Source organism: Octodon degus, unplaced genomic scaffold (genome assembly GCF_000260255.1).
Source record: "Octodon degus isolate 3935 unplaced genomic scaffold, OctDeg1.0 scaffold00178, whole genome shotgun sequence".
Taxonomy (NCBI): domain Eukaryota; kingdom Metazoa; phylum Chordata; class Mammalia; order Rodentia; family Octodontidae; genus Octodon; species Octodon degus.
In genome coordinates, this window is record NW_004524754.1 from 66008 (window position 1) to 84553 (window position 18546).

At 45.2% G+C, this 18546-nt stretch overlaps 1 protein-coding gene across 12 annotated transcripts in view; it reads right to left on the reverse strand.

Annotated features, from left to right (window-relative positions):
- Pex5 (peroxisomal biogenesis factor 5) overlaps window positions 1–15268 on the reverse strand; it is a 21531-nt gene extending 6263 nt beyond the window's left edge. For 3 of the 12 annotated variants that reach the window (XM_023703697.1, XM_023703698.1, XM_023703699.1), the window contains exons 1-10: window positions 14272–14359; window positions 13561–13795; window positions 13208–13243; window positions 12790–12922; window positions 12450–12581; window positions 5953–6058; window positions 5363–5453; window positions 4874–4984; window positions 4537–4629; window positions 4061–4180 (exon numbers count right to left, since the gene is read on the reverse strand). In XM_023703697.1, the coding sequence (XP_023559465.1) occupies window positions 4061–4180; window positions 4537–4629; window positions 4874–4984; window positions 5363–5453; window positions 5953–6058; window positions 12450–12581; window positions 12790–12922; window positions 13208–13243; window positions 13561–13707 (969 nt within the window). In that variant the 5' untranslated portion in view covers window positions 13708–13795; window positions 14272–14359. Of the gene's footprint in view, window positions 1–4060; window positions 4181–4536; window positions 4630–4873; window positions 4985–5362; window positions 5454–5952; window positions 6059–12449; window positions 12582–12789; window positions 12923–13207; window positions 13244–13560; window positions 13796–14271; window positions 14360–14724; window positions 14830–15096 lie in introns of those variants that run through there. The other 9 variants (XM_023703692.1, XM_023703690.1, XM_004643510.2 and 6 more) reach the window with 9 other exon arrangements.
- Window positions 15269–18546: the final 3278 nt, after the last annotated feature.

The following is an 18546-nucleotide window of genomic DNA, read 5'->3' on the forward strand; positions in this document are numbered from 1 at the left end:
TGGTTACATTCATGGCAGGAAGTTGGTACATGTGCATTTGGGACAGCTTTGTACAGTATTAAAAATTCAGTTGGGGATGTAGTTCAAGGGTAAAGCATGTGCTTAGCACACAAGACCCTGACTTCATTCTTCAACATCACATACACACAAACTAAAACCTCAACTGGGGGGGCTGGCGAGATAGCTAAGCAGGCTAAAGCACCTGCTTAGGCAAGTGCAGGGACCACAGTTCAATCCCTGGGATCACAGTTCAATCCCTGGGCCACACCAGCCCCGCCCCCAGAGTCCAGGTGTGGTGGCACACTCCTATAATCCCAGCCCTGGGGAGGCTGAAAACAGGAGGATCACCACAGTCCAAGCTTCGTAATGAGACCCTGTAACGACCAAATACATTAAAAAATAAAAAAAATAAAAAACTCAACTGGCAGATTTTAGACCAGATTTTAGCCAAATTTTTCAGTAAATAGCCAAACAATAAATATTTTAGGCTGCAATACCCAACTGCATCACAATAGTGCAAAAACAGCCACAGACAACATGCAAAAAAAGAAAAAGTCGTCTTTTTCAATAAATCTGTTTATCACCATTAAAATTTGAATTTTATTTAATTTTTGTGTCACAAAATATTACTCTATTATTTTTACTTTTTTCAATCATTTACAAATTTTAAAACTAGGGCCGGCCAGATAACTCAGACTACAAAGCGCCTGGAGTTCGATCCCCGGCATGCCGTGCCAGCCCCAGCCCCAAGATTTGCTGAGACAGCAACTGAGACCGGGCATGGTGGTGCACACCTATAATCCCAGTACTTGGGAGGCTGAAAACAGGAGGATCACCAGGAGTCCGATCTGTGTAGTGAGACCCTGTGGACCCCGTATTAAATACATACATACATACATACATACATACATATTTTAAAACTATCCTAAGCTACTGAGCCGTGTAAAAACAAATAGCAGGCAAACGTACTGCACAGGCCTAGTTTGCTCGCTCCAGCCCTAGACTCTCAGAATGCAGTAAACAAAACCTTTTGCACTCAACCTGTTCATCATCACTCGAAGCTGTAAGCCACCCCATGAGAAACAGAGGTTATTGTCATCTATAATGCAACTTTCTAATAAATTCAATGTCTGCCTCTCAAAACTACTGGGAGCATCAGAGGAGAATATTAACCAAAGTCTTAGCAAAAACCTTAAAATACTATTAATAACGAGTATAGTTCTCCTTGCTCTAGGTACTTCCCTGAGACACAGCGGCCTGTATGTGACACCAGGAATGATCTGAATACTCTTCGTGTGTTTTCCATATACAACATAACAAATGGATAACATCACCTTTCAGCCACAGCCATCTCTAAGTTCCCTTTAGGCCTTGCTATCTATTCTCCTGAATGTTTCATCAATTACTAACCAGACAGGAATTTTTCAACACTAAGCCAGGCACAAAGATACATATGTATCATCCCAGCACTCTGAGGTCTGAGGCAGGAGGACAGGGACTGAGAGCTCAGCATAGGCAACTTGGCAAAATAAAACCTAAAAAATATGACCAGGGCTGCAGCTCAGTGCAAAGGCCATGGGTTCAAGCCCCAGTATGTGGGGAATATTGGCAGAGACAGAGAAAGAATCCTCTGAAGGAATCTTCAAATCCCTACAAAGCACAAAATAAACTTGACATCACTGTTACATTCTAAAAACCCTAACTGTTATGGTGTCTAGTTGTTCCCCCAAAGTCTCATGTAAGGTATGGGGCAGACACAGCTGGAGGAATGAGTGGCTTGAGGGGCGGGGCCAGAGGACCAGGGCAGGCCACAGACCATTAGGCTGGCTCGCCTGTGCCTTCTCAGAGATGTGCAGAGGGTCATCCTGGACAAGGCAACGCCCCAGCCTCTCCTCCAGTGTCTTGAAACCTCCAGTAACTGTGAGCTTATTTAACCCTTCCTTCCCTCATTGTGAGTGTTGGGTTTCATCCCAGCAACGAGAGATAAGAGATGAGAGACGAGAGACAAGTAACTAAGACAAAGGCCCTGTGTTCAATCCCCAGCATGTGCGGAATACTAGCATAGACGGAAAAAGAATCCTCTGAAGGAACCTTCAAACGCCTATAAAGCACAAAATAAGCTTGACATTACTGTTACATTCCGAAAGCCAAAATCCTTATGTCTGAATTGTTCACTATTGCTACAATGAAGTACTATATTTTTACAGTACATTAATGCAAATTTTTCTAATCCTAAACTTACAATGTCTCAAGGTATCAATATTAAATAAGATTCATGAACCTAAAAATCTAATTATATTTTAAGCTTTTAATTAAAAAATGTATTCTGTCCAGCATAGCATAAGTACACAAATAATAAATGATAATACAAAAATGCTCATATGAAGTAAATATGTCTATATTTATCAAAAGCATGGAAAGTTTATCTAAAATGTGTAACTTACAACTCTAAGTTAACAGGGTTTATGCAACTTACCAAACCGTTATTGTACCACACACGTTCTCAGAAAACCCAGCAGACTGGACTAGAATAATGAACAAAATCACGCATTTTCCTAGCATTCATCCACCAAAAAAAAAAAAAAAAAAAAAAACTAACGTCCAAAACCATGCATTTGGGGGGCTGGGGAGATGGCTCAGTGGAATAAGTGCTTCTCTGGCGAGCGCAAGGGCCTGAGTTCAATCCCCAGTTCCACCAAAAAAAAAAAAAAAACTAATGTCCTAGCATTCAATTTTCACTGGCTCTCAAAAACCTAATCTCTCAATCTCTCTCTCTTCCTCCCTCCTTCCCTCCTTCTCTCTCTCCCTATTTTTTCTGGAGAAATAGCCTTGCTAAGTTACTTCATTGCCCAGGCTGGGCTCAAACTTGAGATATCCTTGTCTCAGCCTCTCGGAGGGCTACAATAAAAGGCGTGCGCCACCACCCCCGAACCTTTCTGGAGCTACCCTGAACTGAATTCAGCCCAGGCTTTGCACAGCTCCCTCAGTATACCAAGACCTGTTCCTATACCCTGGTGCGTGCACCTGAGGTTCTGGTGCTGGCCCCACAGCCCTTGCCCAAGCACAGCTGAGCTGCAGAAAGGCCTCATCCAGGTCCTGTTTTGCCTTTTTTTTTAAAACCACGCAATTCTTTTCCTTTCTCCTCATGCTGCAGTTCAGCAGCTCACTAGCCACATCCCCAAACATCCCATAGCCCCCTAGTAAGACCCTGATGTAACCTACACTTCTAAGTCAATAGTGCTTGCTATATGCAAAATTCAATCTTTTACCACTAACTGCTGGGACACTTTTCTAATACTTACACTATTTAATTCTTTAACACTCTAAATTGGCCAAGTAGCTGGTACCTCCAAAAAGAGTTGATTAGCCTGTAATCCCAGCATTTGGGAGGCTAAGGCAGGAGGACTGCCACATGTTCAAAGGCAGACTGGACTACACAGTGAGACCCTGCCTGGGGGTGGGGGGAGTGAGGGAGAGACAGAGACAGAGAAACAGACATAGATAGATAAACAGAGAGACACACAGAGAGACAGAGACTGAGAGAGAGACTGAGAGAGAGAGACAGAGCAAGACAGACAAAGACAGAAAGAGACAGAGACAGACAGAGACAGAGACAGAGACAGAGACAGAGAGATTAGAATGTAAATTGAACTTCTCAACTAAAAAAAAAAAAAAAAACATAGTAGCTATATTCTAAGGATGGGCAGGAGGGAAACAGTCCCTACCAAAAGATTCAGGAATCTGACCAACATGCCTCTGTCAGCGTTCCAAACAGAGCTGCTCCCTCTGTGTTCTTAATGCACCTTGTACAAGCATTCCACATAGTACCAAGCCTCTGAGCTTTCATATTTAACCAGAGTATCTATGTTATTAGCCTCAGCAGCTCAAGAGTAAAGCATACATTCAATTACTGAAGGACAACAAGGGCAAAGGTATGACTTAGTTTTCTTTTCATAGAAAGCCGCTTAAGAAAACACTGAAATGATCTTTTAGTAAATATCCTATAAATTCAGAATTACAGCAAAGTCACTTAAAAAAACACTACAACCTGGGTTCCTACCTTATCATAAGAAGCAGACGTGAGGTCATCGTAGTCCGAGAGCCAGGGGTGAGCCTCAGCATCACGCTTTGCCATCTCCTCCAATTCTTCCTGCAACTTGTCCCAGAAATCGACATCAGACTGTAAGGAAGGGAAGACGGGTAGAGAGAAGCCTTCATGACCACCCTGTGCTGCCCTCCAGGCTGTGGGACACATTATCTGGGGACTAGCTCTTCAATTTCAGGGTGTGAAGAGACCAGCTGAAGAAATTTTTTCAAATGCGAATTCCTGATCCCACCCTAAGTTCTCAAACAGTAGTCAGGAGTGATGCCCAGGAGTCCACATTTTGAAAAGCACCTACAGAATCCTTGTCACTCTGACCCAGATGAGCGGGGACATTAAGAAACAGTGTTCACTGCCTTCTGTGCTAACGCGCCACTCTCCACGAGGGGAACGCTTCCCTGTGGGGAGCCCACTCCCACACTATCTGCTCTTACCTCTATGGCGGATTTGGCCCGCTCAAACTCCATATCAAGGGCAGATGTGTTTACTGGCCTTGTGAACTGGTCAACCCAGGCTTCTGAGGTACCCTGTGACAAAGAAAGCAAGTCAGTACCACCTCCATCCACCTTCTTCCCACTAACATAGGCTAAAGATCCACCAGCCTGGACCCTGAGAACATTCTCAGATTCTCGTTCCCACCCACTCAGGACCTGAATGCTACCAAGACAAGCTAGCAACAAAATCCCTTTCCCATCTGGAACCACAGAACACTGAGGCCCAGGTCCAGGGCCCCAGCTGACTGAAACAGGCTGGGAAGTGACAATGTCCTACCTGCTGCTGTATAAACTCTGCTGCCCACTGTTCTGCCTGAGCTTGGCCCGACCCTGCAGCGGACTCCAGGGACACCTGGCCCTCGCCAATCTGCCGCACGAATTTCAGGAACTGGGGCACAGAACACACGTAGGCACCTTGGGAGAGGACTTCCAGGAGTGCACTCAATCATGACCAAGAGGACCCTGCACTTGTCCCTCCCCTGACCACTTCTACCTGAAAACAATATATGCTAAAGGCCCTGAAAAAAATCAAAGGAAAAAGACAAGTGTTCTGCCTTTAAAGATTTCGGAGGTTCCAGAAAAGACAGTTAGTTGGCAAGGAGGTAAGGGAAAGAATACTGAAAGGAAAAACCAGAAGCTTAAGTCTCTTTCTCAAGAAAGAAAGGAACAGACCTACAAGCTCATCTCCTCTTTAAAGAGTGAGAAAAGTAACCTTGCCTTCCAACACCAGCTCTGCTGAGCACAGCAGGAGTGGGACATCGCTCACCTCGGAGTTGGCCAATTTGGGGTCATCAACCTTGGCCACAAAGTCGCTGGCCGTGTGCTGCAGATCCTCATCGGGATGATACTCGTCATACCTGGAACAGGTGAGGAAACCTAATCTCACAACTCAGTGTGCTGGTCCCTTCCCATGCTATTTCCCCCGTGGCCTGGGGTAGCTATGGTTTCTTGGGAAGGAAACAGAAATTGCGTTTGTTGAGGACCCACAAACTCTAATTTACATTCCAGAGGACATTCTGGCAGGAGTGGGGAAGTGCTGTATTAGTTACATGTCCTTTTAAGCTCTTGAGTTCCCAAACATAGCTATGTAGGGAAGAAAAACAGACAGCAGCAAGCTCAACATTAAAACAGGAACAGGGGACATAAAGTTATGGACTTCTGGTGGGGTAATTAGCTGACCTATAGCTAAAATTAAAATCTACAAATGTATAGGATAATACAAGTAGAAATATTTTTTACAAGTAGAATTATTAATTTTTTTTTTTTTTAAACTAAAGGATGCAAATTGGAAGAGGCTGGGAAAACTCTTGATACACTGCTCCTCCTCACAGGGTTCCACAAGGAAGCCGGACTCACCAGCGATCAGCAGTGGCTGCTCCCTCCGGTTCTCCCAGCCACAGCTTCTCCTCAGACTGCTCCAGATACTCCTCAGCCCAGCGGGCAGGCGATGCAGACAAAGGGTCTGCAAGGAACAGTGTTGGGAAGTAACCCCAGGTTCCATGTAGGATTGAGAAAGTAATATACATCCTCAACAGATCCTCTAACCAAGCCAAAGCAGACAACACCACTACTACTGCAGAGACCCCTGGTTGAAAGAAAATCCTACTGCTAAGTCTTCAACATCTCCAGTGGTGAATCCATTCCAAGGGGCCTAGGATGGGGATTATATAATAGATCATCAAATTAGGAGGCTCCAGAAAGTTTAAGAACCAAACTCTCCCCTGATACCACATGCCATGCTGGCCCTGCCCCCGGGTGCACTGAGCCAGCACTGAGCCAGGGTATGGTGGCATATGCCTGTAATCCAGGCACTGGGGAGACTGAGACAGGAGGATCACTACGAGTCCGAGCTACATAGCTAGCGAGACCTTGTACCAAATACATAAAAACAGGGGCTGGGGAGATGGTTCAGTGAAATAAGCGCTTCCCTGGAAAGCTCAAGGGCCTGAGTTCAATCCCCGGTTCCACCAAAAAAAAAAAAAAAAAAAAGAACATAAAAATAAAATAAAATAACCAAACTCTTGAAGTGCATGGGCCTCAGAAAGAAACACAGGGGCTCCTAGCTCCCTCACTGGTATGTATAACCCTATCTCTCTCTACTCAGAGCCACACACCCCCCAGCGAAGCTCAGTCCACTGTAATCCGCCAACCAAGACCCTGAGAGGCAGAGTGCTAGGCTACAATGAAAGACATGTGGGTCTGCTCTTTCGACTAGGGTGTTTTGTTTTTTCCTTCATTTTTTTATCAAGACATAACAAACATGAAAGTACACAACTATCCCAGACTTAGGCACACAACTGACTCCTGTGCCATGAATGTACCTGCTCTCAGTATCATCACCCAGACTAGGTCCCAGTTTTGGTTTCAATTTTAGGATGCCCTGTTTTTATATTGGTCTTTTCTGTTGGTGTTGTTTTGCTTTTTTTGGTACCAGGAATCGAACTCAGAACCTTGCACTTGCCAGGCAGGCACTGAGCTGCTGAGCTATATCCCAGGCCCCATGTTTTTAAGTAAAATTGCAAAAATTATCTTAGAAGCAGCAGTGGCAAAGGGCACTACGCAACATCAGAATAAACATTATCAAGGAGCAAAGTAATTGAATGTTGAACTCTTTCTCAATCTCCAGGACTTTGTCCTACTGTCCTGGGGCAAGAAGGAGGGGTAAAAAAAAAAGCAGGGTTCCTACAAAGTGAACACCCACAGCCTCACAAGTCAGACACTGACAGCCACCCAGTCTTTGTTCCTGATCTAAAAATGTGGCCTAGCTTTTAACTAACTCTCTCTCTCTCTCTCTCTCTCTCTCTCTCTCTCTCTCTCTGAGACAGGGTCTTGCTATGTGGTTCAGACCGGCCGTGACTGCACTATGCAGTCCAGGCTAGCCTTGAACTCAAGCCCCTCATGCATGTCCCGACCTCCCGATTGCTGAGGTCACAGGCATGCACCACCACACCAGCCTGCTATTAACTCTTGAGAAGTCTGATTTACCACCTCAGTATTAACACACAACAAAACTTCTGGTTCCATTTTAACTGAGTCTTTGCCTAAATAATCTTAGCAAAGACCTCAAAGTCCAAGCAAGTAATGTTAAAATCTGAAAAGCAAAGGAGGGGGCCAGGGAGATGGCTCAGTGGCCTGAGTTCAATCCCCGGTTCAGCCAAAAAAAAAAAAAGCAAAGGGCCAAGGGTCTCAGAATACACAAAAAGTAAGTCACATGTATCCTATAATTAAAAATAGGGTGTGCGGTTTGTCTTTGGTGGTGAATCACATCAAGGATTCTTAACAACTATACCTAGATTCTGCTCACTAACTCCCACAGATTGCTGTAATTCCTTTGCTCCACTGAGACTACTGGCTCAAGTGTGGAGGCCAAAATGTGATATTTAATACCCAACAGACCTCATCACACCTCCCAGGACCTCAGCCCCAGGCACCTTACTCTCCCGTGTTCATAAAAATGCATTCTGGCCACATGGAGGCCTCAAAAAAGAGAACAGATGTGCCCCAAATTCCCAGGAACATTTCTGTCAAATGCAGCTCACAATGACCAGAAGCAACAGAAAAACTAAAAAGCACCTGGACTTCACAACAGACACAGTGCACACAAAGGGGAAAAAAGAATTCCACAAGAGGGGGAGTAAGTCATCTTCAAATTACTATAATTTGGCCCCTGGCCGTATTTATTAGCCACAAAACACACAACTTCCTGGCACTGGACATCTCTTACAACAAAAGAATCAAATAAAAATACCAGAAGATGGGCTGGGGAAATACCTCAGTGGCACAGCGCCTGCCTGGCAAGCGTGAGGTTGTGAGTTCAATTCCCAGTACCGAAAAAACAAAAAACAAACAATCAAGTCCCTTGGTTCAATTCTCAGCAAGAAAAATACCAGAAGAAAACCAGCTAGCCTTTTAAGTGTCTTTGAGAAATCCTCACAAAGAAATCAGATCCATTTGCACACCTCCAAAATCGAAGCAACTAAGCCTGAGGAAGGGAGGACACTGTCCTTGGTCCCAAAGGTTAGTAAGAGTTAGAACCAATGACCTAGATCAGATCCATTCATAATGTTTTCCTCATACAGTCTCGTTACGTATTCATTCTATTTAGGTCAAGTGCAAAATCAGAAACTCAGAGCCTCTAACTCTTATCAATGAAAGTTTGTGTTCGCTTAATAGCACTGAGGGAACGAAAATGTCTATTGTGGACATATTGTGTCTATCCCTATACTCCCTGAAATCCCAACTCCACCACTTACTGCTTGTCTGTAGACAATTTACTCTGCATTCCACATTTCTACTTCTTATACATAAAACAGAGAAAATAACAGATATCTCACAGGGGATTCTGTGACCAAAACACATAGTAGCAAATATTAGCAACTATCATTACTGTCTACTCACAGCAAACCCACGCAAACACAGAAAGCATCAGTGTGAAATCACTCCTCTTATTCCACAGTGTCTTCCACCATCCAGGAGAAGTCTGCTGCCCACCTTCTGCTACCGCTGTCCACTCTTCCTAGGCCAAGTGTAGGCTTACATCTCCCCATTACTCTGTAGGCCTCACGTGCCACACCAACTGAGGCACTCTAAACTCAAGAACACTAAAAGATGTGTTTTATCTTCAGATTTAAGCAAATATAAGGTGCAGAATTATTTTGCCAGAAGATTTAGGAGGGGAGGGATTTATCAGGAAACAGTTGACTGAAAACTGAGTTTCACATGGTGATGAAAGAGTTCCGCATTTTGATTTTAATAGTGCTTAGGCAATCTAAAAATATGATAAAGCCACATAAAACTATTCACCCACACACAGGGACATATAAAAATTAGTGAAATCTCACAAAGATCTGTGGGCTATAAAGACAAGATTCTGGTATTGAACATAAGCAAGAGTTATGCAAAATGTCACCATCAGGGAAAACTGGGTAAAGGGTACAGAAAACTTTCCTATATACTATTTTTATTTTGTTTGCAACATCGTATGAGACAATAATTATTCCAGTATAAAAAACTAAAAAAAAAACCCATGAGCTTCTAGGTTCCCCTTAAACTTGATTCTAGAATCTTAGTAATGAGGATTTTTAAATAATAAGAATTTAGGTTGGTGTAGAGGTGCACACCTATAACACCAGGACTCAGCAGGCTGTATCAAGAGGACTGTGAGCTAAGAAGCCAGCCTAAACTACCCAGCAAGTTCAAGGCCACAGTGAGACCACATCTCAAGCGAGATGTGAGATTTTAAAAAGTATTACTTACTTTTGTCTCAAAACCTACTTAATCCATAAAGCAACAATTAACTATATCATTTGATATATCAATCACAAACGCTATAAGAAAGATAAAAAGAAATGAATTACGAGAAAATCAACTTCCTTTATGTCTTTCTCCCAGATCTCCACTCATTACCAAAGTCCTACTACAGGCAAAGCAATGTACTGCTGCAACCAGACTCGCTCAGGGCGGGTTTCACACAGCTTAACTTGCCCTCCCAAGGGCCCACATCCCTGCCTCTGTGGAACAGGCACACTTCCAGAAAAACAAACGAAAAGAGAAGAGCTCTCCTAGGAAGACTCAGCAGCAAGACAAGTCCAACACGTTTTCAAAAGTTGTTTAAAAGTTAAGATGTTCATGGGTTGGAAGTAATTTGGAAAAGTAACAAAACTCTCACCCATCTTCAAAGCTCTTAACACTGACCTACTCCTTCCTGAGATACTGGAAATGACTGATGACCACGCCTCACTACAGAACTCCATGTTAAGAGACAGCACTTAAATTTGAGATTTGCGCAAGTGGTCAGGCAGTGAATCTTTGCTACCGCTCAGATTTTAATCTGAAGCTATTCCACAGGGAAGAGTCTCCAGTGTAACACAACAGTTATCCAAAGTATGAACCCTAGAGCCAAAGAGGCATGAACTTTAATATCATCTCTTATCATTAAATACTTTGGAAAACTTTTTCCAGGTCTCAGTTTCCTCACCCACAAAATGTAAACATTTTATATCACATGGGCTGCACATGTGGCTCAGTGGTGCAGTGGGTACTTAGCACATGCCTTCTCCTAGATTAAACAACAGTAATAAATCATGTCTACCTGCTAAGTGTCACGTGACAATCAAACGAGTTTAAGAATATGCAATGTTTAGCAGTATTAATGGGCACAAGTTCATTCGGCCTTATTACTCTGCCTTATTTTACCTTTCTACCCTACTTGTTATTCTCCCTTAACTCCAGCTACGATTGGGAAAGTGAATCTTGATTTTAAAAAAGAACAAGAGATTTTTACTAAAGGCAAGTTTACTTATTAGTTGTGGGAGTTTCTCTCTTGTGTGTGGAAGGATAACAATGGTAAAAGAAAAAAACAAATATTTCAAAAAAAATCAGGAATTTTGACCCCATGACTTCCTCAAGTGGGGGCAAACCTATGGCATGCACGTTATTGTTTTTCTTTTAAGACAAAAGATGTTAAATTACAAGCTGTTTTCTTCTAAACTAAAATTTAGCATTCAGTTTTAACTTCAGTGCTGGCACTTTGTGATCTGAGTGGGTTTTGGGCTACAGTTTGGATACTCAGTCTCCAAAAAGGTTCAGCACCACTGGTGGACAACCTTTGTAACTTTCTCCATTTGCAACTTACTACTTAATTTCTCAAAATGGGCAAAGGAGAACAATGCTTCTCTTTATCAGCAATCAGAAAAAGAAAGGCTGAAGATAACTGCTCCCCCCACCCCGCTCTTCAGTAGACAACTTTTGGGGAAGACTACATTAAAAAACAAGGCCGGGCATAGGGGCACATGCCTATAATCCCTGCACTCGCAGCACTCAGGAGGCTGAGGCAAGAGGATTACAGTGAGAACATAATAGGCTACATAGTGAGTTTAACGCCAGCCTAAATGACACAGCGAGACCCATTCTCAAAAACAAAAATAAAAACCCTAAAACATGGGGCCGGGGAGATGGCTCAGTAGGATAAGCGCTTGACTGGCAAATGCAAGGATCTGAGTTCAATCCCCGGTTCCGCCAAAAAAAAAAAAAAAAAACCTAAAACATAGTGCAGCACCATGTTAGGTACTACCAATTTTTGTCATCATAATATGGTTTTTGCCCTCTAAAATCACACATATTCATCCCTTGGTATCCCCGAGGGACTGGTACCAGAACCCCCATCCCACCCCACAGATACCAAAATCTCCAGATTCTCTAGTCTCTCCCATATAAAATGGCAAAATAATGTTTTCTCCTAAATACTTTAAATCATCTCTAGATTACCTACAACATAAACAGTATGTAAATAACTCACATTACTTGAAAAAATAAGAAAAAAGTCTACACATGTTTAGCACACACCCAAAATTTTCAACTCACACTTGATCTACCAGAGAGGAACCCACAGAGACAGAGGGCCTTCCTTCCAACTCCCCAGCGCTAGTGTGGATGACCTATTCCCTGAATGATTCCCCCTTCCTGGGCAACTCTGCAACTCATTCACTCTCTGGCTCTTCTCCACTAAGCCATAGTAATACAGCTGCAGTCAAAAAAGAGGAAGATCTGGGCTGGCGAGATAGCTCAGTGGTCTAAAGCACCTGCTTAGGCAAGCTTAGGCAAGCATTCAGAAACCTTGGTTCGATCCCCAGCACCACACGCCATGCCAGCCCCGCCCACAGGATGGGCTGAGCTGACCATAAAAAAAAAAAAAAAGGAAAAAAATTTTTTAAAAAAGGGGGGGAGATCTAACACCTCATTCTCTATCCGACATCCCTTATCCAGTTCAAACCCAGTCGTCATCTAATGTAAGTTCTATTCAGTTCTCTTATTATCACCTAAGAGAGTCAAGTCCAGTGCCCTACAAGGCTCACCTGTAACTTCAGCAATGAATTCTTGGGACCAGTCAGTCTCATTATAATCCTGAGTCACATCCACAGCATCTCCAGCTGCAAGAAATTCCTGGGCCCAGTTCTCAGACAAGGCCAAGTCTGCTACGCCAGGGGCTTAGAAGAGACAGAGACAAAGAAAAAAACCAAAATATACACATCATCCCATTGTATCTAAGGACCTCTAAATGCACATAAAAACACTGTTCCTTCTGTCTCCTCTGTATCTCAGTTCCCCAGTGCTGGGAGCTCCAAATATGGAAACCCTTGGGCCCTGCTTACACAGAAAACAGTGATCTCTTTTCTCACCAGACTCTGGACCCACCTCTCTGGGGAGCCTGGCGGAAGTTGGACTGTTCAATCTCCTGCATCTCCGCCAGGAGGTCATCCATCTTAAAGGTCTGAGGGGCACGGGACACAAGCGGTGCATTCTGATCCTGCAGGAATTCAGCCACTAACTGTCAAAAAAGAGATGGTGAAATAAACATTCAAGGTCAGAAGGCCCCAAAAAGAGACAGGGCCCATTAGATGGGAACACAGCTGTCAGACATAAGGAAAGGGAAATAGGAATTCAAGAAACAGAAGAAAATAAATTTTTCTTTCCATACACTTTTTTTAAAGGCTCATTGGTCAGGAGAGTCCAAAGATTGAAATACTGGTAAACTAAGTGGAAAGGTTAGGGGGGAAAAAAAATCCCAATCAGCAAGGGAAAAATGGGACAGATTAGAGAGTGCTGTATGTACCTCATCTTCGGAGGCTGCTCCCAAAGGCTTGGAGACCTTAAAAAATAGAAAGAAAAAATATACATATATGTATATATATACACATTATATATAGTGCAGTGATGGTACCACAGGCATACGCGTCACACACAGGAGTCAAATCCCAGCTGTACCATGCACTTGACCTTAAGCAAGTCACCAACCTTCACTAAACCTCAAGTGCTTCATCTATTGGGGCCCTCATCAATGTAACGATGCACAGCGCTTAGCACAGTGCACGGTGGCAACCACTATTACTTCCAACACAACAGACAGAGCAATCACTCTAAATGTACACATGCACCCCCCATCCCAGCCACCTCAAGCACACTCACGGTCTCAGAGGAAGGGGCTCCCGGAGGCCAGGGGCCAGGCCGCAAACCCTCCTGCCGAAGGGCCTTGTCCTGGGTGAAGTGGCCGGCCAGCTTCATGAGTGGATTAGCACCCCCACATTCGCCCTCCACCAGCTCCCGCATTGCCATGGTGACCACCACCTCTCTGAGGCGGCAAAGGAGGATTGGCACTGAGGTCCCGAAGCCAGACCTTCCCCAGGCAACAATCAGACGCTACCTAGAGAGGGTGGGTAGAAGACTGTCCCACGCGGGCCAGGACACCGGCCACGGGCCGCTCTGACCGATGCCTTTCGCCGCGGCCCCACCTCCGCCAGGACCCGTGGGGAGCGGGGACCCCAGTGGGGAGCAGGACCTTATGTGGAGCGGGCACCCTACTGGGCAGCAACCGCCCCCACAAAGAGGGCCTGCACCCCAAGGGTCGCGGAGGGCCGCTGCACCAACTGAACGGGGACCCAGGTGGGAAAGGGAGCACTGAAACGCCGCCAATCAAGCCCAGCCCGCCGCGCTCCCCGGCTGGGCGCCTGGGGTATCCCTTCCCCCTAACACCTGAGCCCCTCCCCCGCTCGGCTCAGCCAGCTCCGCCGAACACCCCAACGCCGCGTCCCCGCCGGCCACTCCCCCGCCCTGGCACCGATCCGCCACCGCAGGGTCAGGGGAGTCCGCCTGTTCTCGCGCCCCGGGTAAGGCGCTCACCCCGCGCGCACAGCTGCAAGACCCGCCGGGGCACCCGGAGTGCCAGGGAAAGAGCCGCGGGGGCGGGGCTGGGGGCGGGGCCTGCCTTAAAGGAGCCTTGCCCGCCGCTCCGAGGCCGCGGCCCGGCGGACGTTGCGTGGGGGCGGAGCCTCCAGTGGTGTCAGCGACGGCGCGACGGGAGGAGCCGCAAGTCTTAAAGGGGCAGAGCGCCTTAAAGAGGACGGTCCGGAGAGTACCCTGGGGCGCTAAAGAAAAGTAGAGTTAAATGAGCTTCTAGGCTTTGGGGAGAAAGCGAGGATGAACCATTCTGTGACTCGGCCCACTCTAGCACTTCTAGGGGGTGGGTACTGAAACCGAAGAGGATTCTCTGCCCTTTCTGGTCCTCTTCCCCTCTTAATCTCCCCACGCTCAGGTCGGAGAAAGGCCTTAACACAAGGTTTTCTGGGGCCCTACTCTGTGGACTTCAGCTTCCTAGGCCTGCCTCTTCCAGCTTGTTCCTAAAACGCAGCGATCTGCTCCCAGTCCCTCGGCCACCTTGCGTAGGGGAGAAGTAGCGCTGGTTGATGACAAGTTCCGGGGACGAAAATAGGGTCCGACCTCAAGCAAGGAAGGTACTTGAGCCACTCCTGTCCCCTCCTTCCTGCTTCACCAGTGGGTCAAGGTCACAGTGGCCTTACTCCCACCGCCCCAGGCTGGGAAAGTACAGACGTGAGAGATGAAGTACTTTAATCACGGACAGGAGCCCAAGCTTCCGGCTCCACCATCTGCCCGAGCACTGGCCCGGTTATTCACTGGGAAATAAGCCCTGGCCACTAGATATCTAACCTGGGGTCCAGAACCAAAGGCGTTCTGGCGCAGATGAGCGAGGAAGCGGTAGCGCCCCAAGGGTAGGTGGCAGTCTGGTGTGGCCCTTGCCCGGGATGCGGGAGAGGAGGCGGTAGGCAGCAGGTGGCGCTGTGGGGCAGGCTCCTTTCCTGGTCATCTTGCAGATTTCCGGAGACCCGCACGCCGGGACCCCACAGAGGCGTGGCTGAGTAAATTCTTCCCTGGGAAGACAAAGCTTTCTTTCACAGCAAGTGGACAGACAATGCCAGGCCAAACCAGAAAGTTGTGTGAAACATTTCTGCTTTTTCTTACCTTTTCGCTGCCTCTCCGAAGCCCCGGTTTCTCTCCCCTCTTTCTGTAGATCGCGGATCTCGGCCCTTGTGTGTCCTCTGCTCCCATTGTAAGGAATATATCTAGAACCTAGTAAAGTGAACTACACCGAGGAGGAAGGGGTGCTCCCTGGAATTTGCATACTTTAAAAAAAGAAGAGGATCTCTGGAGAAAATGTGTAGCCGAAAGCATATGCTATGGTAAAATGGCAAGGCGAGCCGAAAGCCAAGTAGCTATCGCTTCACAGCACCTGAGCAGCACTGACTCTGAGCCCAGCCCTTGGGAGAATGGTAATGAGGGGGCTTATGGAATGGTTATTCAAATGCAGGTGTTGCACTAAGCACTTTATGTGCATTAGCACTTTCAGTCTTCACAGCACCCCTGTAAAACAGATATTAATAGCTCCTCAAAGCTAGCACCATTGTCTATTTTAACTCAAAAATTCAACAAGGATATTTTAAGCACCTACTAAACACAAGTTGTTATGCTAGTTCTCTGGTTTATTATTTACACTGGCACTAGAGAAGGGTTGGGCAAGAGAGAAATCAGTCTCTAGCCGAGTCATGGCAAAGGTTGTGGTGAAAAGCAGCATTCACGTATCCTGTATTTGGGTCACAGGTCATCAGCCCATTAGGTATCACAAAAAGAATATTATACAGCCCCCAGAAACTCTGGAGTTAGAACTAGATGTATTTCCTGACTAGGACTCAGGTGTGTCCCCTGAGAGGAGAATAAGGAAAACAGGATCAAATAAATACCTTATGATCAGAAAATGAACTATTGCCAAAACTGCCAGTTGATTACTGAGCTCCACCCCTTCACCTCATGGAAACACAGCTAGACTACACTTCCCAGCCTATCTGCTGTTAAGGTAGCCACATGACTGTTGCTTATGGAGCATGAGCAGAACAGGAAATGCCCCTTCCAGGTGCATATGCAATTGCCCAGGTGCCACCATCCTCTGACCCTGGTCCTTTCCAGTCTACAACCGACTGCACACTGGCCTTAGAAACCTTACTTTGAAAATGGCAGAGACACTAGGTGGAAATAGCCTGGGTTTCCAGTTCAAAAGTGATTATCCCAAGCAAAATAGTGTTCCCCAAATCTAGGACAAAACTATACAAGCAAGACTCACATTTCTTCAAGACCATAATTTATCCCCTGAAACTTTTGGAGCCAACTATGTTTCTGCATACAGAACTTCATGAACTTGAGTAAGGTAATACAGTATATGTATTACATGCTAGTCTATGTTAATTACACTGCTTCCCAGAGAGGCTTGGATCAGCACCCCAGAATCAAGGACATTCATGTTTCTTCAAAAAGTCTATGAATAGTTACTCTGAGATTCAGTCTAAGTGTAGCATCAGAAAAGTCTATAAATTCTCCCAGGAATTTTGGAATCAAACTATTTAACTGTTTATTAAATGTTTATTTAAAACACTTTGGGTTTTTAGAGCTTTGTGGATTTCAGAATTGCAGGTATAACTGTGTAACCAGTGTCCATATACTCAGAAGTCTGTAGAAAAGAAGACAGAGGAAATGTTGGTTTCTATTGACGACATGGCAAAATTCCCTAACTACCCGTATGAGGGGTATGGCAAAAGGATGAAATGAGAAATAGGCAGGGCTGGGGAGATAGCTCAGCAGTCTGAGCACCTACCTGGCAAGTGTGAGGACCTGGGTTCAATCCCCTGGGTTTAATCCCCTGTATCACATGCCATGCCAGCCCTGGAACCCCAGGCACGCTGTGCCAGCTACTAAAACTGGGCATAGTGATGCATGCCTTTGTCCTAGCACTGGGGAGGCTGACACAGGAGGATCACCAGTCCAAGCTACATAGTGAGACACTGTACCAAATCAGGAAGGATGGAAATAGAAGGAGAGAGACAGACAGGCAGGCAGGCAGGCAGGCAGGCAAATTTAGTACTACATGAAAGGGGGCTGGGAGGTCGGGATGGGCAGAGGAAAGACACCCCAAGCCAGCCACTATTTATTGGGTGTGTACAATGGTAGGAGGGGCTGGTGGGAGATTCAAGGTGGCAGAAGACTTAAAGGTCATGACATAGCAGGAAATGCATAATCCTGGGATGACTCCAGAAAGCAGAGATGATTTTATGTTAAGGCTCTTGCCCTGCAATGTTTTCTAATCTTGGTGGTCTTAGCTTAGTCTTCCTGGGTGGGAGAGGATGGCCCATCCCTAAAGAGTTAATGGGAGCTCTCAAAAGGATGATACTGATCATCCCAAACCTCCACTTATCTCTTAGGGAAGAATGCAAAATTAGCCATTATGTGTTTGTCTTCTTCAACAGGTTTCAGTGTAGACTATGCCAGCAACTGTGGAATTACAGCACTTTGAGAAGATTATTCAAATATGATATGTGGTGTGGCTGAATACCACACATCCTACTGGCTGTTGCTCAGTCATATGGCCGCATTAACAGAAGAGGCTGGGAAATGTAGCTCAGCTATGTGCCCACGATACAGTAGAATGCAATGTAAGAAGGCAAGCAGCAGTCTCTACCCAAATCCACCCTTCTGATCCTATATCAGCTAATCTGGTGGCTGAGATTAAACTTGATGGAAAGTATTCTCCAGGCCAGAGGCTAGTATATCTATTTCAGTCCCCTTTTAATTACTCCACCTTGGATTTAGTGTGGCCTTGAGGGGCCACCTTTCAGTTGTGCTCAGACCTGAACTCACCAAAGCATCTCTCTGGACCATCTTTTCTAATCTCTTATTTTTTTTTTTAATCTCATTACTCTGTCTGAGCCAACATCTAATGTAGGTAATACATACACACATACTCATCACTGTTCATGAATATACCTTTAATATGTAATGTGTGCCAAAAAGACTTTCTAGTTACCTAAGTTTTAAATTAATATTTAATTTATTGAAATTATCACTAGAAACCCTGGTTTTGCTTAAACCTCTAAATTCAGCTCATAAATCTTGATATTCTGTTTTCTTTAAAAATCACTTCCACTTGTTCATGAATTAAAGCTTAACTCAGCTTGAGCAGATTTAAATTCCCTTAACAATTAGTCCCATTCACGAAGTTGAGAACATTTCTGTAACTTTTAAATCATATTCATATGCTTAATTTATGAATATTTT